The 25,212-nt window shown below is 44.0% G+C and overlaps 1 protein-coding gene across 1 annotated transcript in view; it reads right to left on the bottom strand.

Moving 5' to 3' along the window:
• Positions 1-25,212, bottom strand: part of LOC142290139 (uncharacterized) — a 203,424-nt gene that overhangs the window by 115,596 nt on the left and 62,616 nt on the right. The window contains exons 5-6 of the mRNA XM_075334076.1: positions 17,236-17,417; positions 10,966-11,092 (exon numbers count right to left, since the gene is read on the bottom strand). Coding sequence (XP_075190191.1) covers positions 10,966-11,092; positions 17,236-17,417 — 309 coding nt within the window. The remainder of the gene's footprint in view (positions 1-10,965; positions 11,093-17,235; positions 17,418-25,212) is intronic.

The following is a 25,212-nucleotide window of genomic DNA, read 5'->3' on the forward strand; positions in this document are numbered from 1 at the left end:
ACCATATAGTGAACACCGTGAATAAAACATCCCAAAAACTAATGTGCCATCACACTTTTTTTGCAGTTTTTCCATACTTGGAATTTTTTTGCTGTTTTCCAGTACACCATATGGTAAAACATATGGTTTAATTTAAAAGTACAACTTGCCCCGCAAAAAACAAGCCCTCATATGGCATGATTGACTGAAAAATAAAAAAGTTACGGCTCTCGGAAGAAGGGGAGCAAAAAACAATAACGCAAAAACGGAAAGTGCCCCGGGGCTGAAGGGGTTAAGTGAGATCATTGATCCAAGAAGGTTGAAGTCTTTTACAACTTCCAGTTCATTGTCATTCATATCAAACGTGTCCCAGTCGTACCTGGCATTAATAAATATCTCTGTCTTCTTTGTATTGAGTAAGAGTCTCACGTTTGAGCTTTCCATCCTGACACTCCAAAATAAGTCCTTCATTTCATCTATGCTTGTTGCTATCAATTTGGATTGTCTGCGTATTTAAGATTGTTGGTGATTCCTCCAGCAATTTTGATTCCTTCTTTTGTGGCAAGTCCAGCCTTCCTGAAAATAGCTTTTGCATAAAAATTGATGAGAAATGGTGACAGGTCTGACGCCTCTTTCTACTTTGTACCATGCTCTTTCATCATGTTCTGTTCAGACTGCTGCTTCTTGGTCCATGTAAAGGTTCCTAATGAGGCTGATCAGATGGTTTGTCACATCCATATCCTTCATGGTATTCCAAAGTTTCTAGTGATCAGTACAGTCAAAGGCTTTGCTATAGTCGAAGGACCAAATATAGAGCTCCTTGTTATATTCCTTGCCCTTTTCCATTACCCATTTAATGTTAGCAATTACATCTCTTGTTCCTCTGCCTTTTCTGAATCCTGCCTATTCCTCTGGCAGCTCTTTGTCAGAGTAAAGCTGTAGCCATCTTTGTAGGATCTCCAATAGTATTTTGCTGGCATAAGCTATGAGCGTCATAGTCTGATAGTTTCCACAATCAGTAGCATCTCCCTTTTTCAGAATAGGAACAAACACCGATCTTGTCCAGTCTTTGGGCTATTTACCAGTTGTCCATATCTGTTGACACAGGCTTGTGATGACATCAGCTGCTTCTTCAGAAGACTTTATTAGTTGCAATAGAATATTGTCACATCCAGGTGCTTTGTTCATTATCAGAAGCTTTATCTCAGCAACGACTGTTTTTTAAGATGTTTGGCTCGCTACCAATTCAAATCTCTGTTTCTTCCCATATCACAGAGTCATTCTTGTAGCGATGCTCCTTCCTACTCTTTCCATCTTTTGTTGATCTTTTGGGTGTCTTTCAACATTTCCAGTCTTGGTTGTAACATTTGTCATATCTTTTTGATCTTTTGGTATTTCTTCCTGATCTTGCCCTTTAGAGGAAGCCCAGGTACTGGATCTAAATGAACAGCTGGCAACACTGAAACCCATAGATAGTATGAAGAGAAGATTGCTGCTTGCTGAGGTAGATGTGGGGGAGGATCATTGTATGGAACTGCAGGAACGGGAGGCAGCTAGCTGGGTCACAGAATGTAGGGTAAAGAGAAGTGTGCAAGGGAGTTTAGTCCTGATCTGGTACATCCCAAAAAGTTTGCACTGTTGACAGATGAGAGGGTGTCAGTTCAGAAGTAGCACTTCTGTAGCAAGACACATCCTCTGTAAGCCGGAAGAGTGTCTGCTTCAGTAAGGAGGGAAATAGGAGCGCAAGGCAGACCATGCGCTGGTAGTGGGGGACACCATTAGGGGAATAGATAGCTAAACAGTGTGCCATCTTCCTGGTGCTCGAGTTTAGCACATCGTTGATAGGGTTAATAGAGAACTAGGAGGGGCTGGTGAGGACCCAGTGGTCATGTTACACTTTGGCACAAATGACAAATTTAAAGGTAGGTGTAAACATGATTTAAAGGTAGGTGTAAACATGATTTCATGGAATTAGGCTGTAAGCTGAAGGCAAGGACCTCAGGTGGTATTTTCTGAAATACTGCCTTTCCCACGTGCCACGCCACGTGGGAAAGGCAGTGGGTAATTATAAAGGCATATAAGTGTCTCATGAATTGGTGTAGGAAGGAAAGTTTGGGGTTTCTTGAGAACTGTGCCAAATTCTCTGTTGGCTACAGGCTCCACACTAGGGATGGGCTGCACCTCAATGGGGAGGGTGCAACTGTGCTGGGGGAAAATGGCTAGGAGTATATAGGAGTGTTTAATCAAGGAAGGAGGAATCAAGGAGGGTAATTACTGTACAGGAGGGTAAGATAGTGACCTTGGCATAAGTAATGAAATTGGGGGTAGCATGGGGGCAGGGGTTCAGATAGTGAATGCACTACACAAGAATACGTACAGAGAAATACATGCAAGTGCACTAATACCAGACGCCTCACCAACAAGATGTAGGAATTAGAATTAAAATTGTTGAAAAATAAATGATGATATAGTGTGGATAACAGAGACATGGCTGGATGATAGCTATGACTGGGTGACTGGGCTGTGGATTCAGTCTGTTCAGGAATGAACTTACAAATAAACCTATGTAATCATATATGTAAAGCTAATGAACATGTGGAGTCCCAATGAGTGGAGATTAGGAAACGGTGAAAGAGTAATAAAATATTGATAGGGGTTTGTTAGAATGGAAGCGTCAGAAAATATTTTCATAAAGCAAATATATGAGGCAGCAAATCAGGGATGAGTCATTACTATGGAGGACTTCAGCTACCCTGATATAAATTGGGGAGCAGAAACCTGCAGGTCAAGCAAAGGAAACAGGTTTATGACAACAATGAAGGACACTTACCTTTCCCAACTGGATCAGGACCCAACAAGGATCCAAGGACCTAATATTAACCAATAGACCGAACCGCATATCAAATATACTGGTAGGGGGACACTTAGTAGTGATCACAAAATAATAAGTTTTCATGTATCCTTTATTAAGTAGAGGGGATACAAGGACAATTAACTTCAGGAAGGCAAATTTCCAAAGTATAAGATATGAACATAATGCCATAAATTGGAACAATTTCCTGAGAAATAAAAGTACACAAAGCAAATGTGACCCTTTTATAAGCATCCTGAATAGGGCATGTGCACAATATATACCCTATGGGAATAAACAAGAAATAGGAGGAAACCACTATGGCTAAATAGAACTGTAAGGGAGCAATAAATGACAAAAAGAAAGCATTTAGAGAATTAAAGCAAGAGTGTAGTAAAGAGGCATTAAACACATAAAAAATTGAATAAATTCTGAGGAAAAAAAACCAAATCAAGGCAGCAAAGATTGAGACAGAGAGACTCATTGCCAGATAAAATAAAAATAATCCAAAATTATTCTTTAACTACATAAACAGTAAGAAACTCAAAAATTATAGTGTTGGCCTCCTAATAATACTCTGGGTGAAATGGTGGAAGAGGATGAAAAAAAGGCCAATCTCTAAATGCTTTAGTCTCTACAGTATTTATGCAAAAAAACAAATAGATGACGTGATCAGAGATAGCATAAATTCTCTATTTAATGTCACCTGCTAAACTCAGCATGAAGTACGGATAGGGCCGCCATAAGTGCATTACAACCATGACTGGTAATTAGGGCCCGGTGAAGAGGGAGACTTGGCCGGGCCCAGGTTAATTACTTAGCTTTATTAAGCCTCAACCAGGCCTCCCTCTTCACCAGGCCCCAATCACAGCCGCAGCAGAGGGACCCGAGAGTGTTGCTTCATACACAGCACACATAGCTAAATTGCATACAAAGCCCTTCTAGGGCATCGCATACAAATTAGCCATGTGGCCAGAAGCAAGATGAATGGAGCAGAGCAGGGAGGCAGTGCATCATCCCGCGGCCCAGCGTGATGAGGTCTCGCTCTGCGACCTCATCACAGTGCTGCGAGCAACGCTTAATAGAAGTGGAAGGATGCGACATCCAGCGGGGAAAGGTAGGCACTCCGTGAGCTGAAGATCGCGAGGGTTGGTGAGGAGGCCCATCTAGCTGAAATGCATCGCAACTCAAAGAGGACGCTGGGTGACATGGTAGCCAGGGAGGGTAAAATGTTTTTTTCTTCTTGCAGACAAATATACAAGGAGGACATATATACCAGGAAGGGGGCAGAAATCAGGATGGGGACATTATACCAGAATGTACTCAGGAGGGGATATATATACATAGGAGGGGCCCTGGAAGAGACATATATACAAGAAGGAAGTAATATGTACCAGGAAGGGGATAAAAACCAGGATGGGGACATTATACTAGAATGTGCCCAGAAGGGTGATATATATACACCAGTAGGGACCCTGAAAGGGGACATATATACAAGAAGGAGGACAAATATATAAGGAAGGGGACAAAAATTATGATGGGGACATATATACCAGAATGTGCTCAGGAGGGGATGTACATACCAGGATGGGCCACGGATGGGATATATTTACCAGGATGGGGACAAATAAACCAGGATGTGGACATATATACCAGGAGGGTTCAAGCATGGAGACATACATACCAGGAGGATGACATATATGCTAGCAAGGGGACAATAGACCAGGTGGGGACATACATACCAGGAAAGGCCTAGAATGGGGACATACATATCAGGAAGGGCTGAGTATGGCAACATATATACCAGAATGGGGATATATATTCCAGGAGGGGGACATATATACCAGGAGGAGTACATATATACCAGGATGATATTATGCTAAGGGGCAATGTTTGTGGGGGATAGTATACAGAGGGGAAGTGTGTGTGAGAGAGGATATTGCGCAGAGGACCAGTGTCTGTATGGGAATATTATACAGAGGAGCAGTGTGTCTGTGGATATTATACAGAGGAGCAGTGTGTGGGGGGGTAATTATACAGAGGAGCAGTGTGTGGGGCATATTATACAGAGGAGCAGTGTGTGGGAGGATATTATACAGAGGAGCAGTGTGTGGGGGATATTATACAGAGGATCAGTGTGTGGGGGGATATTATACAGAGGAGCAGTGCGTGGGAGGATATTATACAGAGGAGCAGTGTGTGTGAGGGGTGAGAGGGGATATTATACAGAGGAGCAATGTGTATGGGAGGATATTATACAAAGGAGCAGTGTGTGTCAGGGATATTATACAATGGCGCAATATGTGTGGGTATATTATACAGAGAGGCAGTGTGTGGGGGTTATATCTATCTATTATATATATATATATATATATATAACGCACACATTTTTCCAAGAATGGCAGTGAGAGTGCAGAGTGTAGAAGGCTTGAGGGGTGGAGGTGGAGCTGTATTGGAGTCTGAGTGGAGTCTCAAGAGGGCCCAAAACGTTTGCCAGTATGGGGCCCTGAAATTCCAAACGGCGGCCCTGAATATGGCACTGCCTCAAAATCACTAAAGTAGATAAATCCCCAGGCCCTGGTGGCATAAACCCATGAGTACTGCAGGAATTATGTACGGGGATAGATAACCCATTAATTTTAATATTCAAACAGTTCATAATAACCTAAACTGTTCCACAGGACTGACGCATAGCAAAGGTGGTGCCAATATTCAAAAAGGGGGCAAAATTTGAGCCTTGCAACTATAAGCCTCTAAGTATAACCTCTAGTGTCGGTAAAATACTTAAGGGTTTGCTGCTACCTTGGAGTATCTCAAGAGGAATAACCTCATGACCCAGTGTCAACATGAAATTATGTGGGATAATTCCTGTCAAACTAATTGGATCATATTCTGTGAAGAGGTCATATCCAGACTGGACTGGGGAAATGCAGTGGATATTGCCTATGTGGACTATTCAAAAGCATTTGATATTGTGCCACACAAAAGGTTGGCATACAAAATGACAATAATGGGAATAGGGGAAAAAATGTGTAAATGGGTTAAGAACTGGTTTAGTGGCAGGAAACAAAGGGTGGTTATTAATGGAACACACTTGGACTGGGTCACAGTTAACAGTGGGGTACCACAGGGGTCAGTATTAGGTCTACTTTTTAGCATATTTATTAATGACCTTGGAGTGGGAATACAGAGTAGAATTTCGATATTTGTAGATGATACTAAACTCTGCAGGGTAATCAATACAGAGGAGAATAATTTAATATTACAGAAGGATTTATGGGCTGGAGAGTTGGGATAAGAAATGGCAATTGAAGATTAATGTGGATAAATGTAAGGTAATGCACTTGGGTAGAAGAAATAAAATGTGGAATTATGTACTTAATTGTAAAACATTGGGTAAAACTGACGCTAAAAAAGACTTATGTGTATGGGTGCACAGCAAAGTCAATTTTACTGACCTGTGTCAGGCAGCTTCTGCAAAAGCTTCTAAAATAATAGGATGCATTACAAGAGGTGTAGATGTTCTTGAGAAAAACATAGTTTTGCCTCTATACAAGTTACTAGTGCGACCACACACACAATACTCTGTACCATTTTGGTCTCCAGTGCATAAGAAGGACATAGCCAAACTATACCGGGTGCAGAGAAGAGCAACCAACGTTATTACGGGAATGAGTGGACTATAATACCAAGAAAGGTTATTAAACTTGGGGTCATTCAGTTTGGAAAAACAAAGGCTTAGGGATGATCTTATTACAATGTACAAATATATGAGGGGACAGTAGAGACCTTTCTAATGATCTTTTTACACCTTGGCCTGCAACGATGACCTGGGGGGATCCACTACGGTTAGAGGAAAGGTGGTTTACTCATAATCACAGACACAGATATTGTAAGAGTATTGTAAGAGCAGTGAGACTATGGAACGCTCTGCCACATGATGTTGTAATGGTTAATGCACTACTAAAAATTTAGAGAGGCCTGGATGTCTTTCTTAGAACATAACATTACTAGTTACGTGCATTAGATTGGGCATTGATCCAGAGAACTAGTCTGATTGCTGTATGTGGAGTCGGGAAGACATTTTTAGTGTCTACCCCATGGGGTTTTTGCCTTCCTCTGGATCAACCAGTTAGGCTATAGGCCTTGGTAGATGCTACACTGTATGGGCTGAATTTTGACATGCCCCTATCACATGTCAGAAATTACATCATACCTGTAAGGAGCCCATATAGTCTAGCACTACCAAGACCAGGAAGGCAGACAGGGGCGGGAATAGATAGCTAAATTAGACACACATATTTCCACCCCTGTTGCACCTGTCAAGCAAATAGCAGTGCATTGCTGGAACTTTACTTAAATATATTTCTGAAATAAAACATTCAATTTCTGAACAAAAGGTAAGCTTACATTCAGTATCTTAGTGCAGTATAGCACTGGCTTTACTTTATATATGAAAATACTGGTTGGTTCTCTTTAAAACTATGGAATCATGCTTAGTGAGATCGGATGCAGAGCGTTTGTGAACAGCAATTTTCAAGTCTTGCCACAGATTCTCAATGGGATTTGGATCTGGACTCTGACTGGGCCATCCAAACACATGAATATTGTTTAATCTAAACCATTCTATTGTAGCTCTGGCAGAGTATTTAGGGATGTCATCCAGCTGGAATGTGAACCTACACCGCAGTCTCGTCTTTTGAAGCATCTAACATGTTTTTCCTCACAGATTGCCCTGTTTAGCTCCAATCATCTTCCCATCAATTCTCGCCAGCTTCCCTGTCTCTGCTGAAGAAAAGCATCCCCACAGCATGATGCTGACACCACCATGTTTGGTGGTGAGAATGTTATTTTCAGGGCAAGGGTGCTATGCCATGTGCATAGTGTTTTGTATTTAACCCAATAAGTTTACTTTGGTCCCATCTGACCAAAGCACTTTCTTCCACATGATAATTGAGCCCCCTATATAGCTTTTTGCAACTGCAAATTGGACCTCTTATGGCTTGCTTTCAATTATGGCTTTCTTCTTGCCAGTATTCCATTAAAATTAGATTTGTGGAGTATATGACTAAGGGAGCAGTCATACAGCCATATAACTCATTCAACGATTGCATCGCAATGCTTGCACTCGCCGGCGGACCTCCCAACCCAAGCATGACATAGAATGACATAGAAATACATAGCATAGAAATACATAGCATGACATAGAAATACATTGTCAGGAGAGCCGACAGCCAGTCCGAGCATTGTGATGCGATCCTCGGACAAGTTATAAGGCCGTGTAACTGTGGCCTAATAGTTGTGCATATTCTTCCACTTGAGCTGTGGATCTTTGCAGATCCTCTAGAGTTACTATGGGGCTCTTGGCTACTTTTCTGATTAGTGCTCTCCTTGCTTGGGATGTCACTTTAGGTGGATGGCCATGTCTTGGAAGGTTGGCAGTTGTGCCATACACCTTCCATTTTTGGATGATCAATGGAAAAGGCTGCACTGCTGGTCCAGTGAAAATAAAATAGACAAAGTGGGAGGAGGACTGAGTATGTCACAAAGCCAGGGGATAATTTCCCATTGAGGCCTGGCATTGGTGCTCACACTGTTATGAAAAGGAAAGAGGAGTTCAGAGAACTGTAGGAGATGCAAAAGCCCCTTTGTGCAGCTGAATCAGTGAGCATTCGGGAAGCAGGGGTGCAGGGAGCAAGTGAATGGTGGGAAGAACGAGAAAGTGTACTTGACTATCTTGAAGCCAGGAACAGTGGTTGCTTCTTGTCTTCACTAACTGCTATGCTTCACTCTCTGTGGTGCAGGTGAGCAATAACAAAGGTAAGGACTGACTGTTTGGAATGATGAAGCCTGTGGATGCAGGTGTAGTGGTCCTGCCGTCTGAAATAAAAGGGGTGACTGTATGACTGATTCAGCACTGTTTCCTCTATCTGCATTGAGTAAACCAAGTGACCTATCATACTCTGTTACCCTACCCAACCTAAAAGACACAAGATACATAAAAATGGGGGGGGGAAGGAACAATTAATAAAAAATCTAGATAGAAACAGATCTGGGAATTTCAGATATGTGCAACACTGGGCTAAACAGCTGTTAATTTGGTGGCAGTACATGGGTGTAGCCTGTGGAGAAGGAGGAGCCAATTTTTTTATATGTCATAGTGTCAGACTCTTTTTTTAGCAGCAGCCAACAACCAAGATTCTTGCGTCCTGCAATGAAAAGCCAAAAAGAAAATGTTTATTATATCTTCATTGTGACACATCTGTATATATTACATAAATACTGTGATAAATTTTGCATCAAGCTTGGGAACATTATGGATGTAATATTAGTGATGAGCAAAATTTATTTGGCAATATTTGTTACTCACACGAATATTAAGGTATTTGTAACATCCGTTACTTGACAAGTAGTTTGGTATTTGCCTCCTGAGTTTCAAGTCACCCCCTCAGCATGTTTGGCACCTGATTTTCAGCCACTAAACATGCTGGGATTGCCTGCCAATCATAATAATGCTGTAACTATCTTTGCTACTAGCATTACCATGATTGGCAGGAGCAGTGGAAAAAAAAAAATCACAACTGTCATTAACCCCTTATATTACCCCAATTGCCACCACAACCAGAGCAATCAGGATGAGCAGGGCCAAGTGGCGAAACTGGCACATCTAAAGGATGTGCCACTTCTTTGGTGACTGAGCGCTATTTTTAGGCTGGGGAGGGCTCTATAACCATTGGCCTCCTGAGGCTGATAATACCAACCCCAGCTGTCTGCTTTATCTTGACTGGGTATCAAAATTGGGAGGGAATCTCACAATATTTTTAAAAAAATATTTATTTAAATAATTTTAAAAAGCTGCAGGTGTCTGCTTGATCTGTCCTAAGTATCAAAAAACGGGGGCCATTTTTTTTCAAATTATTTATTTTTACACTTCACTTTGGGGTCTAGTCAGCTAATGTGAGAGCAACCAATCACACACACCGGCACAGAGGGTGGGTGGGGGCAGCAGTACTGTAACCAATCACAAACACTGTTACAGAGGGTGGGGGTGGAAGCAGTGCATATTCATGAACTTTAATCATCAGACCCAGAAGCAGTGTGACAGCCTTTAGGAAACTCAGTAAGAAGTATGATTCTCCTGCGAGAATCACCATAATACCCTGACAATCATATTCCCGAAAACCAACTGTGAGTCAGAAATGCATCCAGGCATCTTCCCCTTGCCATTCCCATTCAGTTTCAACACTTTTCCCATCCATTGCAGCATTTTTACAGTCATCCCAGACCTACTTCCAAGGTCCACCATAAAATGATTCCAGTTTCTCTTTGGCTTACATTAGGTTTGTTTTTTTAATACACGAATGATAATAATTATTCAGCACAAAGAATCCGAACCCGAATATGTGACTATTCACCATCTCTAATTGTTATTCTTCATGTATATAGAATTGTGGGTGAAAGAATAATTTAAAGGGAATCTGTCAGCAGGATTTCACACATGCACACATAGCTCGTTAAAAGAAAAGTGCAGCAATATCCTTACATGGCTAGTTTGTTCCTCCGTTTCTGAGAAATCAGTGCTTGAACTGATCTGCAAATGAGGCTGGAGGACTATGATAGAACTGAAGCCTTTGTCACTCCAGCTCTATTCCCCACTCAGCGCTGCCTTTTCCTGCTTAACTGACATCTCCTTTGCCTGAAGAGACACAGGTTGTGTCAGTCAAGTAGGCAAAGCCAGTGCTGGGTGGTGATTAAGCTGGAGTGACAGGGGTTTCAGATCTACATATAGTACATCAGCCCTCTTTGCATATCAATTTGAATACTGATTTCTCAGTAACAGAGGAATGGTCTAGCCATGTAACGGTATTGCTGGACTCGTCTTTGAAAGAGCTACATGCTCATATGAATAGTTTGGGGGGTGAAATCCTGTTGACAGATTCCAATTAGAATGCATTCAAGATTTTGGAATGGATCGCTATGAATTTTACTCACCATCCGCCAGGAATATGGCTGCAATATAAGTGAAGTAGAATCTAAACCTCCAAAAATGTAAAAAGGAATCTTTCTCTTTGCTGGAAGAAAACGTATACAAAATCTGTGTAAACAATACATGTTCGTAACTCGACAGCACTTACCAAGTCGTCTGTGCAAACTATCATTCATGTTCACATTTGATTCAATTATGCCATCAGCAGCATCCGTATATTGAGGCATTAGATTATCCGATCTTCTACATTCTTCAAGATGAACACATTTCTGCTGCTGAGGGACACAAGAAATAAATAGAACAATACTAAAAAAAAATTAGAAAAATAATGGTAATACACGTTATGCAAAAAGTACTAAATGTGCTATTTGACACCATTTTGCATAGCTACTAGTTTTTCACATTTTCTTAATGCATTGTTCCTTTACCTTGTTTATCTTTTCAACTAGATTTAATGTTTTCTATGGTTGGACTTGAGAGTATACAATACATCAACCTGCCGTTGTGCCTGCATCTAAAGGCCCTGTCACACACAGAGATAAATCTTTGGCAGATCTGTGGTTGCAGTGAAATCTTGGACATATTGTTCCATTTGTACACAGCCACAAACCTGGCACTGATTGTCCACAATTTCACTGCAACCACAGATCTGCCACAGATTTATCTCTGTGTGTGACAGGGCCTTAATAGTCTAAAGTCTGCCGTTGTGCCTGCATCTAATGCGGGCGTCACACGAGGCGATCTATTGTGCGATAGGTCGTCGGGGTCACGGTTTTCGTGACGCACGTCTGGCTTCATTGGCGACGTCGTCCCGTGTGACACCTAAGAGCGATTGCAAATCGGTGACAAATCGTGTACTCATCATTTATTTTTAAAAAATCGTTTATTTTACTTTGCGCCGGTTGTTCATCGTATCCGGGGTAGCATACATCGCTCCATGCGACACCCCAGGAACGATGAACACAGCTTACCTGTGTCCCGCGGCTCCCGCCGGCAATGCGGAAGGAAGGAGGTGGGAGGGATGTTTACGTCCCGCTCATCTCCGCCCCTCCGCTTCTATTAGCCAGCTGCTGTGTGACATCGCTGTGACGCCAAACGTCCCACCCCCTTCAGAAAGTGGATGTTCGCCGCCCACAGCGACGTCGCTCAGCACGTAAGTACGTGTGACGGGGGTTAAACGACTTTGTGCGACACGGGCAGCGATTTGCCCATGACGCACAAACGACAGGGGCGGGTACGATCGCACATGTGATCGCACGATAGATCGCATCGTGTGACGCCCGCATAAAAGTTTATAATCTGCCGTTGTACCTGCATCTAATAGTCTATAATCTGCCGTTGTGCCTGCATCTAATAGTCTATAATCTGCCGTTGTGCCTGCATCTAATAGTCTATAATCTGCCGTTGTGCCTGCATCTAATAGGCTTTCACCAGAAAATGACATACGGTAGTTTAAATCAATTTTTTTATGTTACACATATTTTTGAAAAAATTGCCACAGGTTTTTTTTTTGTTTCATATCACAATTTTTATTATTCATATTCTTGGAATGTTAACACAGACCACTCAGATGTTTTTAGACTCATACTTCCTTTCAGTAATCGCCTCCATATTATCAGAGGCAGATTATAATGGCAGGTAATACCTCCATTCACCACTGATATCATAGGATTCACCAATCACAATAGGTGGAGTCACAGCTGACAAGGGGCAAAACGACCATGGTCACAGAGGTCGCCGTTGTGACCAGGCCCGGCAGGATTAGGGTCCCTGTGCTCGCCCTGCGGAGAAGTCGGCTCCTCTAAGTGAGAGAGGGGCTGCGTTATTCTGTGGCAGACCACGCGGCCACTATAGGGCCCGTGAGTTAGGGGGGCTTGGTGCCACCAGTGACACCAGACCCCCTCACCCATGGGCCCTAGCCCGTCATCGCACTCAGGAATGATGAAGCATGAAGCGGAGCGCTCCACTCCATCCTTCCTCATTCTCCCCCAGTTCCTGTGATTGATATCTCAGTGCAGCAGAGCACAGTGACATCACCACTGCACGACTGCTGAGCTGAGACTGCACAGCGCGGGACGGGAGGACACTCTGACCAGAGCAGCAGGAGAACGATGAGAGGTGAGTACTTGTTGTTTTTTTTAATCAATCAGAGAGTACACAGTGGCTAGAGGCATATAGGGCTGCATTATAGATGGAGGTCTATGGGGCGGCATAATACAACATGAAATAAACCTTATACATGACTATACACTGTGTGCAGAATTATTAGGCAAGTTGTATTTTAGAGGATTTTTTTTATTATTGATTAACAACTATATTCTCAATCAACCCAAAAAACTCATAAATATCAAAGCTTAATATTTTTGGAAGTTGGAGTGGGTTTTTTTTAGATTTGGCTATCTTAGGAGGATATCTGTTTGTGCAGGTAACTATTACTGTGCAGAATTATTAGGCAACTTAATAAAAAACAAATATATTCCCATCTCACTTGTTTATTTTCACAAGGTAAACCAATATAACTGCACAAAATTTAGAAATAAACATTTCTGACATGCAAAAACAAAACCCACAAAAAATAGTAACCAATATAGCCACCTTTCTTTATGATGACATTGAACAGCCTACCATCCATAGATTCTGTCAGTAGCTTGATCTGTTTACGATCAACATTGCATGCAGCAGCCACCACAGCCTCCCAGACACTGTTCCGAGAGGTGTACTGTTTTCCCTCCCTGTAGATCTTACATTTTTTGAGGGACCACAGGTTCTCTCTAGGGTTCAGATCAGGTGAACAAGGGGGCCATGTCATTATTTTTTCATCTTTTAAACCTTTACAGGCCAGCCACGCTGTGGAGTAGTTGGATGCATGTGATGGAGCATTGTCCTGCATGAAAATCATGTTTTTCTTGAACAATACCAACTTTTTCCTGTACCACTGCTTGAAGAAGTTGTATTCCAGAAACTGGCAGTAGGTCTGGGAGTTGAGCTTCACTCCATCCTCAACCCGAAAAGGTCCCACAAGTTCATCTTTGATGATACCAGCCCATACCAGCACCCCACCTCCACCTTGCTGGCGTCTGAGTCAGAGTGGAGCTCTCTGCCCTTAACTGATCCAGCCTCTGGCCCATCCATCTGGCCCATCAAGAGTCACTCTTTCATTTCATCAGTACATAAAACCTTTGAAAAATCAGTCTTAAGATATTTCTTGGCCCAGTCTTGACGTTTTATCTTATGTTTCTTGTTCAAAGGTGGTAGTTTTTCTGCCTTTCTTACCTTGGCCATATCTTTGAGTATGGCACACCTTGTGCTCTTTGATACTCCAGTAACGTTGCTGCTCTGAAATATGGCCAAACTGGTGGCAAATGGCATCTTGGCAGCTTCACGCTTGATTTTCCTTAATTCATGGGCAGTTATTTTGTGCCTTTTTTGCCCAACACGCTTCTTTTGACCCTGTTGGCTATTTGCCATGAAACACTTGATTGTTCGGTGATCACGCTTCAAAAGTTTGTCAATTTTAAGACTGCTGCATCCCTCTGCAAGACATCTCACAATTTTGGACTTTTCAGAGCCCGTCAAATCTCTCTTCTGACCAAAGGAAAGGAAGTTGCCTAATAATTAAACACACCTTATATAGGGTATTGATGTCATTACACCACACCCATCCTCATTACAGAGATGCACATCACCTGATTTACTTAATTGGTAGTTTGCTCTCAAGCCTGTACAGCTTGGAGTAGGACAACATGTCTAAGAATTATCATGTGATCAAAATACTCATTTGCCTAATAATTCTGCACACAGTGTAGAGGTGCATTATACATGGAGGGCTATGGGGCTGCATAATACAAATATCAAGGGCACCTTATACATGGACTATATGGGTGAATTCTGCATGGAGGAGTATGGGGCTGCATAATACAATATGAACAACACCTTATTCATGGACTATAGGGGTACATTATACATGGAGGAGTATGAGGTTGCTTAATACAATATGAAGGACACCTTATACATGGCTATAGGGGTGCATTATACATGGAGGAGTATGGGACTGCATAATACAATATGAAGGACCCCATATACATGGACTATAGGGGCGCATTATACATGGAAGACTATGGGGCTGCATAATACAATATGAAGCACATTGTATACATGGCTATAGGGGTGCATTATACATGGAGGAGTATGGTACTGCACAATGTAATATGAAGCACACCTTACACTTGAACTATAGGGATGCATTTTACATGGAGGAGTATGGGGCTACATAATACAATATGAAGGACACATTATACATGGACTATAGGGGTGCATTATACATGGAGGAGTATGGGACTGCATAATACAATATGAAGGACCCCATATACATGGACTATAGGGGCGCATTATACATGGAAGACTATGGGGCTGCATAATACAATATGAAGCACATCGTATACATGGCTATAGGGGTGCATTATACATGGAGGAGTATGGTACTGCACAATGTAATATGAAGCACACCTTACACTTGGACTATAGGGATGCATTATACATGGAGGAGTATGGGGCTACATAATACAATATGAAGGCCACATTATACATGGACTATAGGGGTGCATTATACATGGAGGACCATGGGGCTGCATAATACAATATGAAGGACCCCATATACATGGACTATATGGGTGCATTATACATGGATGACTATGGGGCTGCATAATACAATATGAAGGTCTATAAGGCTGCATTTAAATACATATAGAACTATGGGGGCTGCATTATAATATATGGAGGATTATACGGGCTAACCTATGGTGCATTATAAAACATGGAGGACTATGGGGGGCATTATAATTCATGTGTGGGGCAGAATAACATATGGAGTGCAGTATAAGATATGGAGAAATATGGGGGGATTTATTATACATGGAGGACTATGGGAGTTGCATTATAATATTTGGAGGGCTATGAGGGCTACTTTATACATGGAGGACTATGGTAAAAAAATTATAATACATGGAGGACTATGAGGGTGCATATAATATATGATAGGTTATGTGGGACCCTTTATGCTATATGGAAGGTTATGTGGGAGCCATTATTGTATGTGGAGAACTATATACGAGGGAGGACAAAGATATAAGCAAGGAATCAGAGAGTTTTGTGCTGAGGGAATGAGGTTTCCCATAATCTGAAATCCCTCTTTCTATCAGCACACTGCTTTCCCATGTTCTGATATCTATCTTGTCCTCGGCACCCAGCTTTTCCATACTCTGCTATATATCTTCTCTCAGCACCCAGCTTTACTATGCTCTGATATGGTAAAGCTGGGTGCTGAAGGAAAGATGTATAGCAGAGTATGGGGAAGCTGAGTGTTGAGAACAAGATGGATATCAGAACATAGGAAAGCTGGGTGCTGATAGAAAGAGGGATTTCAGATCATGGGAAACCTGGGTGCTGTGGGAAAGAGCCAAGTGTCAGCGTCATTATCCCATTCCCCGAGTGTCGGCATCTTTAGTCCGTACCCTGAGTGTCTGTGTACTTGAGAATGGGGACCCAGGTCCAAACTTTGCACCGGGGCCCATCAACTCTATTTACGCCACTACAGCTGACCCTGGCTACCCTCACTTCACAATAACCTTCATTAGACACTTCAATAATAAAACCTAGGGTCACGTTCTGTTCATTTTGGCAATGTACATGCGTTGTTTCCTGAAAGAAGAAAAGTCTAAAACAATATCCAGTATGCCAGTTGAAAATTCAGATTGCGATAGGGACAAAAACACATTCGACATGAAAATCTGATTTAAACAATCAGTTATTTTCTGATTATTGCTTCCCTTTAAATCTGTGGGCATCACTGTGGCTCACTGGTTGGTACTGCCTAGGCTCCTGGGTTTAAATCCCACCCAGGACAACATCTACAAGGAGTTTGTATGTTCTCCCTGTGTTTAGGTGAGTTTCCTCCCAGACTCCAAAGACATACTGATAGGGCGTTTAGATTGTGAGCCCCTATAGGGAAAGTGATTATTTCTGTAAAGCACTGTGGAATTAAGTGTGCTAAATAATCAATGCATAATTAATAAATAATAATAAATCTATACATATCACAATTAATGCAAATAGCAATTAACCTTGCTCATTGGGCTCATAGTATTTTTAGACCTTACATTGTGTGTATACACTGGGGAAATTATCTGCCATATGGGCCAAACATAACTCCCGATATAGGTCTGTTACTATAAACTGTAGAGTGGCATATCTAGGCCCCTTATGCTAACAAAAGCATACTGTTATAGCTTTGGATTTCTGGTGGACTGTAATAAGAGAAAGAAAGGGTTGGAAAGATTGAGATAAAACAATCACAAAGAATCACAAAGAATCCTGTGAGTAGCTCATATTCGCCTTCCTTTTCTATCTTCTTCACAATTACCTGCTCTTTCAGTGTTTGCTGGTCTAAGGAGAGCTCTTGAAATCTTGTTCTCCACAATTCTTTCTCTCCTGAAAGGTCCGTTTCCAGGTTTTCAACTTTCTCATGAAATGTATTTATCCTGCTAATGGAAGATGTGTTGATATCTTGTATCCTTTTCAGTTGATCTCTCAGTTCCTCATCATCTTTGTGCAACAATTGAAAAACAAAAAAAGACAATATAAGCGGAGTTCTCATTTAATTACGAAGAATACATACAGTTGAAACCAGAGGTTTACATACACTATCTGAAAAGACACATATGCATGATTGAAATAAAGAGAGAGAGAATGTTTTAAGGCATTTTTATTACTTTCTGAAAAGTCAAAAGTTTACATATGTGACGCCCTGGACTATTCGGGTCGTCACAGGGTTCTGCACAATTTGCCCTCCCCGTGCAGTATTCAAACCCTCATGGTTCTGGGAACCTAGCCTGCAGTACTGCCTCCATCAGCATTCACAAATCCTAGATACACTTTGCACAACACCTGTCAGGCACACCAGTGGGCTGCTTAAGCAGGCATAGGGCTGCTCACCTGGTGGTCAGGCAGGGAGGTGGGAGGTGTCAAGAGAGTCGAGTAGGAACCTTCGAGCTAAGAGGAAATCTGAGGAAGCTGGGAGTTGCAGCTCACAGGGGAGAAGCAGACTAAGTCGCAGACGGTGGTCTGGACTTAGAGGAGTCGGACCCCCGGTCACAAGGGATTGAGACTAGGTGCCTGGAACCCGTCAAGGAGGACGGTCAGCAGCCTGGTCCTATTACCAATCCGGGACCAAAGGCACATTGGGGTACACGGACCCTAGGTCGGGGAGAAGCTTCAGGCGACCTGACAATTAACCTGCGGAGGACAGGGTCTTTATGGACTGTTCCCACCCAAGCTCAGAGATTGGGGGCACTAGCGCAACAAGGGGGATAGGGATTTCCTAGCAAGCATCCCACTGAAATCACAAGCGTGAGCTCCTGAGAGCAGGCTCCTTCACTTAGCCACAGTGGGGAGCGGGGCCCAGAAAGCTCCAAGCTACTTGGCCTCAACAGACAATCTAAATTGGTGCAAGGAAGGCAGGTACAGACCACCGGCAGTGCTGCAGGGGACGGGACCCAAACGAGCTCCCCTCAGGAGGCAACGGCAGCCAGAGACTTAGTTTACCCTGTTGTCAGCGTCTGCTTCATTGCTGAGTGAGTACCCAACTGACCCCTGCGCTACACCACCGCATCACCATACAGAGTCCCAGGAACCAACCCCTATCTGTGGAGGGTAACATCATCTTGCTACCCCACTCCATCACCCCGGGTACTCCCAACGTCAGCGGCGGTACTCCCAATTACAGTACACCACGGGTGGCATCACAAACTATATCAAGTCTTCTGTAAATAACCCCCTTCTTCATTTGAGTGTGGCCCCTAGCCCCCGGGTCCGGAGACCCTCGAGCCATGAGTAATCATCACCCCTGGATCCGAGCGGTTCGACCGCTGCAGGGGCGGCACACATACAGTAAGAGTTATATGCCTTTAAACAATATCAGACAGCCCATAGGATGATGTCATGTCTTTGGAAACTTCTGATAGGTTTATTGGCAACATCTGAGTTAATTAGAGACACACCTGTGGATATATTTTAATGCACACCTGAAACACACTGCATCATGTGAAAATCAAGATAAATCCGCCAAGATCTCAGGAAGAGAATTGTGGACCTGCACAAGTCTGGTTCATCCTTGGGTGCAAGTTCCAGATACCTGAAGGTGCCTCGTTCATCTGTTCAAACAATTATATGCAATTAAAAACAAGAAAGGAATGTCCAGCCACCATAATGCTCAGGAAGGAGACGTGCTCTGTGTACCAGAGATGAACGTGCTTGGGCAGACATGTGCATATGTAAGGGGGTGGTCGAGCCCCCGTGAGAAGAAACCCCCCAGAAGACATAACATGGTTCTAAAACGTGTTTATTAATCTTTATAGTATAAGGATGTATTAGAGTTTTATGCATATTGTAATGTAGAAGATGTAGCAGAGTACAGAATGTTACTATGTAGAGGTGTAGCAGTATTGAAGATGTAATGTACAGTATGTGTATTGGTATAAGGTGTAATGTTATGTAGTATATAATGAATAATGCTTAATAAGGTATTATTGGTGTTATAGGTGCAGGTGAAAAGTTAAATCTGCCCGGTGACAGACAGGTGACAGCTGGGATTCTAGGATTAGCCAATAGGTTAAAGAGCTACTGCTGAGGGAGAGAAACGGTTGCTGTGGAAACGTCAGTTAGGGCCCAGCCTGTGACCGGAACAGACGTCAGGTCTGAGGAGAAGCAGAGCCGCATGATATGGGTGTCCTGTAGAAGGAGAGGAGACAAAGAGCCACGAAAGTGAGATTCTGAGTAGAGAATAGAGCCATCTACAATACAGAGTGACTAGAGTCGAGTCTGAATTCACTGAGTGAGTGAGTGACCAAGAGACTGATCCGTAAGGGAGACGCTGAGCAGTATGGCCCTTAATGGCTTATAGCTTAAGAAGGGACGGGCCTAGAAGAAACAGTGCGTGAGTCGAATAGAGAGTCCTGGGCGGCAGATCCAGAAGCGTCAGGAGGCGAGTAGCCTTGTCCGGCCATATTGGCACAATCTCTACAGGAGAGGAATATGACGCGGAGCCGCAGAGAGGACGGAGGGACTCTAGAGGACTGTGATGTCAGGTGGAGTTGGGTGGTGGTGAATTGCTCAGACCTATGTGGAAGTGTAACGACATATGAGAATGAACACGCTGCAGGAATATGTCTGGAGTTACTCTTTATTGCATATGAAACGTCCGAGAAGCAATGTGCCCACTTTCATGTGTATAGTGTTATCATCAGCTGTCTGTTCAGTAATGACTTTGTGTTTATAAAGAAGTTGTGGTTTCCTCTCTGGAACTGTGTACCATCTGGTCCTGGCCTGCCAAAGCCATCGGCAATATGCGGCCTGCAAAGGTGTATCGCTCCTGTAGTGCACCACACACCCAGCCAGGACCCCCATTTTTATGTAGCGTGCCGGGGTGCAGCAGACAATTACCTCGCCCATGACTACCACCCCGCGCCACGTTACTCTTGGCATAGTCGGCAGGATTGGATCATCATGCTTGAAAACGGGGAGAACGAGCCCCCAGTGACAGACTTTGATGTTGCCACGGGGTCAGGAGGACTGAGCTTGGCGACCCTGATGGTGTTACGAACCGGCGCCGCCATAGCCGCAAGCAGCCTGCTGCAGTTCCTGTTGCGCCAAGGCGCCAGCTGCCGTTCTTGGCCGTGCCTCGGGTCGTCCAGTTGGCTGTTCCTTCCACCACGTCTAAGTGTGGAGAGGCGGCTAGTGTGCATGCGTGCGCCGATTTACCCCAGCCAGAGTTTAAGCCCGGTGTTTTGCCTAGTGAGCATGCTCAGCCTGATTGTGTTATGTCTGAGACTAAGTCCTCAGTTCAGGCTACTGAGCATGCTCCCACAATTAACCCTAACAGCCTCTTTGCACAGGTACTTGGACTTCGTGCTGTGTCTAAGTTCTGGGATGTGCCTACTGAGCATGCTCAAACTGATAGTCTGCTTTCTGAGCCTGTTGCTCAGGCTACTGGGCATGCTCAGGCACTTAGTGCATCAGAGGCTAGGTCCGGTATGGACCTCACTGAGCATGTCCGTGAGGTGGCAGGCCCTGATAGGGCAGAGGGTGTCAGGTGTCCTGATGACGTGGCAACTCCGGACTGGCTCGCAGAGGCCCGCCCCTATGATCTGGCACCTCAGTATTGGTCGTCAGACGATGACTGGTGAAGTGTTTGGGGCGTGGCTGCCATGAGGTCATCAATGACGTGGCGGTTCCGGATAGGTCGCATGTGACGTCACTGATGACACGGCACTCTGCTATTGGACCTTGGTGGTTCCACCCTGGGTTTGGGGCGGACCCAGGTTATAAAAGGGGCTGGAGACAACATGGAGGTGCGCAGTCTTCACTTTTGCTCAGTCAGAGCACACCTCCATGTTAGAGCCTCATTGCGGCATAAGCCTATGTTGGGAAGCAGTAGGTAGGGTTAGGCGAACGGTGCCTGTCACGCCAAGATTCGTGGCTCGGCATATCAGGGTCAGGCGCCGTGCTTCCCTCCTGCCGTTCCAGTCTTGCTATAGCAGCCCAGTGGCTTTAACTGGGCTGCGGCTGCTGTGCTACCTGTCCGATTGTGCCCCCTACGCACACGGACAACGCACCTGCTGCGCCACCTGTCTGGTTGTGCCCCCTACGCGCACGGACAGCGTACCCCAGGACCCCTGTGGAGTTAACAGGGTGTTCCTTATCCTCCTCGGCTTCCCGGTCAACGCTACTGGTGTACCCATCTGGCCTGACGTGTCCTACACACACGTGGCCAGTCGAGAGGTGGCCAGAAACGCTAATCGGAGGACCGCTCGGCCTGACGTGTCCTACACACGTGGCCGACAGGGCGCTTTCGTGGCGGTCTTCCGGTCAACGCTACCTGGTTACCACCCGGCCTGACGTGTTTCCTGCACACGTGGTTGGTGTAGCGCTAGGTGCACCAAAACGCTAATCGGGTTGTCGTCCGGTCTGACATGTCCCAACACACGTGACTGGTTCCCAGAGTTCCTGGGTTATCTCAGAGCCATCCAGCTCTATAGTCTCTGCCTAACCCTCAGGTGCCAGCAGCTCCATTGTCATCTGGAGCAGGGTGGGCCCCGACTGGCGATTAGGATATATACCCCCTAGTCCTAATCTGCCGGTTCCCCCGTAACAGTTGGTAAGAATGCGCTCAAGAGACTATGTGGTATTTGAGGAGCCCTGTACTATGGCGGCCAGCTTCATGGAAACAACAATGGCGGAAAGTCATAGCGCCGAAAAGAGGAAAATATTGACTTACCATGAGCGGAGCCAGTGGTCCAGGCGAGAAGATGTGGACCGCCCAAAGAGGGGAGATGCCCTCCCCAGAAGACCACGTGGCGTGCGCTGGAAAATGAAGCTCTTCCAGAGGAGGAACACCACATCAACTTGAGGTGAGATCCTTACTGTGGAACCCTGTTTGTGTCGGTCAATGTTAAAGGGACCGACCCCTAGGTTGGACTGAGCACTTAAACAGGTGCTGCAGGACATTTGCGTGTTAAACAGTTTGTAACGTTTAAGAAAATTTGCCCAGGGAGAGGACTCACATGTGACTTGAGCTCCCTGTGATCTACAGTTGGAAATGTTAAAGAAAGACTGTGCCCGAGAAGAGGGTGATATTGAACTTTGTATGGACTCTCCCTGAGACTGTTCAAGTATTCGTGGAACGGTGTTAAATATTAATGTCTGGGACATTTGGACATTTTCCTTGGTGTTTTCCTACGAAAGACCAGGATCTCCCAGGAAGGAATCCGGGCGGAAAATCCAGGACTTGATGAAATGTTTTGAAAACTGTATATATATTGCATCTGTGTACGTTTTTGTTTTGTGATGTCTTCCAGGTCTGGACCTTGCCGGGACGGCTAAGGTCAAAGAGGGGAGGTATGTAAGGGGGTGGTCGAGCCCCCGTGAGAAGAAACCCCCCAGAAGACATAACATGGTTCTAAAACGTGTTTATTAATCTTTATAGTATAAGGATGTATTAGAGTTTTATGCATATTGTAATGTAGAAGATGTAGCAGAGTACAGAATGTTACTATGTAGAGGTGTAGCAGTATTGAAGATGTAATGTACAGTATGTGTATTGGTATAAGGTGTAATGTTATGTAGTATATAATGAATAATGCTTAATAAGGTATTATTGGTGTTATAGGTGCAGGTGAAAAGTTAAATCTGCCCGGTGACAGACAGGTGACAGCTGGGATTCTAGGATTAGCCAATAGGGAAAGAGCTACTGCTGAGGGAGAGAAACGGTTGCTGTGGAAACGTCAGTTAGGGCCCAGCCTGTGACCGGAACAGACGTCAGGTCTGAGGAGAAGCAGAGCCGCATGATATGGGTGTCCTGTAGAAGGAGAGGAGACAAAGAGCCACGAAAGTGAGATTCTGAGTAGAGAATAGAGCCATCTACAATACAGAGTGACTAGAGTCGAGTCTGAATTCACTGAGTGAGTGAGTGACCAAGAGACTGATCCGTAAGGGAGACGCTGAGCAGTATGGCCCTTAATGGCTTATAGCTTAAGAAGGGACGGGCCTAGAAGAAACAGTGCGTGAGTCGAATAGAGAGTCCTGGGCGGCAGATCCAGAAGCGACAGGAGGCGGTTAGCCTTGTCCGGCCATATTGGCACAATCTCTACAGGAGAGGAATATGACGCGGAGCCGCAGAGAGGACGGAGAGACTCTAGAGGACTGTGATGTCAGGTGGAGCTGGGTGGTGGTGAATTGCTCAGACCTATGTGGAAGTGTAAGGACATATGAGAATGAACACACTGCAGGAATGCATATGAAACGTCCGAGAAGCAATGTGCCCACTTTCATGTGTATAGTGTTATCATCAGCTGTCTGTTCAGTAATGACTTTGTGTTTATAAAGAAGTTGTGGTTTCCTCTCTGGAACTGTGTACCATCTGGTCCTGGCCTGCCAAAGCCATCGGCAATATACGGCCTGCAAAGGTGTATCGCTCCTGTAGTGCACCACACACCCAGCCAGGACCCCCATTTTTATGTAGCGTGCCGGGGTGCAGCAGACAATTACCTCGCCCATGACTACCACCCCGCGCCACGTTACACTTATCAACCCAAGAAGAAAAGCAAAAGACCTTGTGAAAATGCTGGTAGAAGCTGATAAGATTGTGTCATTATCCACAGTGAAACAAGTACTGTATCATCATGGGCTGAAAGGCCACTCTGTCAGAAAGAAGCCATTACTCCAAAGGAACAGAAAAAAAAGCTAGATTAATGTTTGTAAATGCACACATGAACAAAGACCTTAAGTTTTGGAGATATGAACTGTGGTCTGACAAAAAAAAATGAACTGTTTGGCTATTATGTTTGGGGGAAAAAGGGGGAAGCTTTGAAGCCTAAGAACACCTTCTCAACTGTGAAACACGAGGGTGGAAGCATCATGCTGTGGGGTTGTCTTGCGGTAGGAGGGACTGGTGCACTTCACAAAATAGATGGCATCATAAGGAAAGAAGATATTGTGGCAATACTGAAGCAACATTTCAAGACATCAGCCAGGAACTTAAAGCTTGGGCGGAAATGGGTCTTCCAAATGAACAATGATACAAAAGCATACTGCCAAACTGGTTACAAAGTGGCTTAAGGATAATAAAGTCAATGTTTTGACGTGGCCATCGCAAAGCCCTGATCTCATTCCTATGGAAAATGTATGGGCAAAGATGAAAAGGCGAGCAATGCGACCTACAAACATTGCTCAGGTACACCAATTCTGTAATGAGGAATGGGCCCAAATTCCTACCAACTATTGTGAGACACTTGTGGAAGAATACGAAAAACATTTGACTCAAGGCATACAGTTTAAGGGCAATTATACTAAATATTATTGAGATATATGTAAATGTTTGACTTTGCAGAAAGTAATAAAAATGCCTTAAAACATTCTCTCTCATTATTCTGGGATTTGGCAAGCATAAATACTGTAATTTTAGTTCCTAATTGACCTAACACAGGAAAGGTTTATTCTGATTTCATGTCAGATAGTGAGAAAAATATGCAGATGTGTCTTCTTAGAGAGTGGATGTAAACTTCTGGTTTCAATTGTATAAGTTTGTGTGTGCACAGTCAACAACCGAGAGGATTGTGAGTAAAGGCCCATTTACACACAATGATATCGCTAACGAGATATCGTCGGGATCACGGTGTTGGTGACGCACATCTGGCCTCGTTAGCGATGTCGTTGTGTGTGACACCTTTTTGCAATCAGTAAAGATCACAAAAAGGTGTCAAATTGTTCGTCGTGTACACGTCATTCATTTTTAAAAAATCGTTCCTCGTTTGGAACGCAGGTTGTCATTCCTGCGGCAGCACAC

Source organism: Anomaloglossus baeobatrachus, chromosome 2 (genome assembly GCF_048569485.1).
Source record: "Anomaloglossus baeobatrachus isolate aAnoBae1 chromosome 2, aAnoBae1.hap1, whole genome shotgun sequence".
NCBI classification, from domain to species: domain Eukaryota; kingdom Metazoa; phylum Chordata; class Amphibia; order Anura; family Aromobatidae; genus Anomaloglossus; species Anomaloglossus baeobatrachus.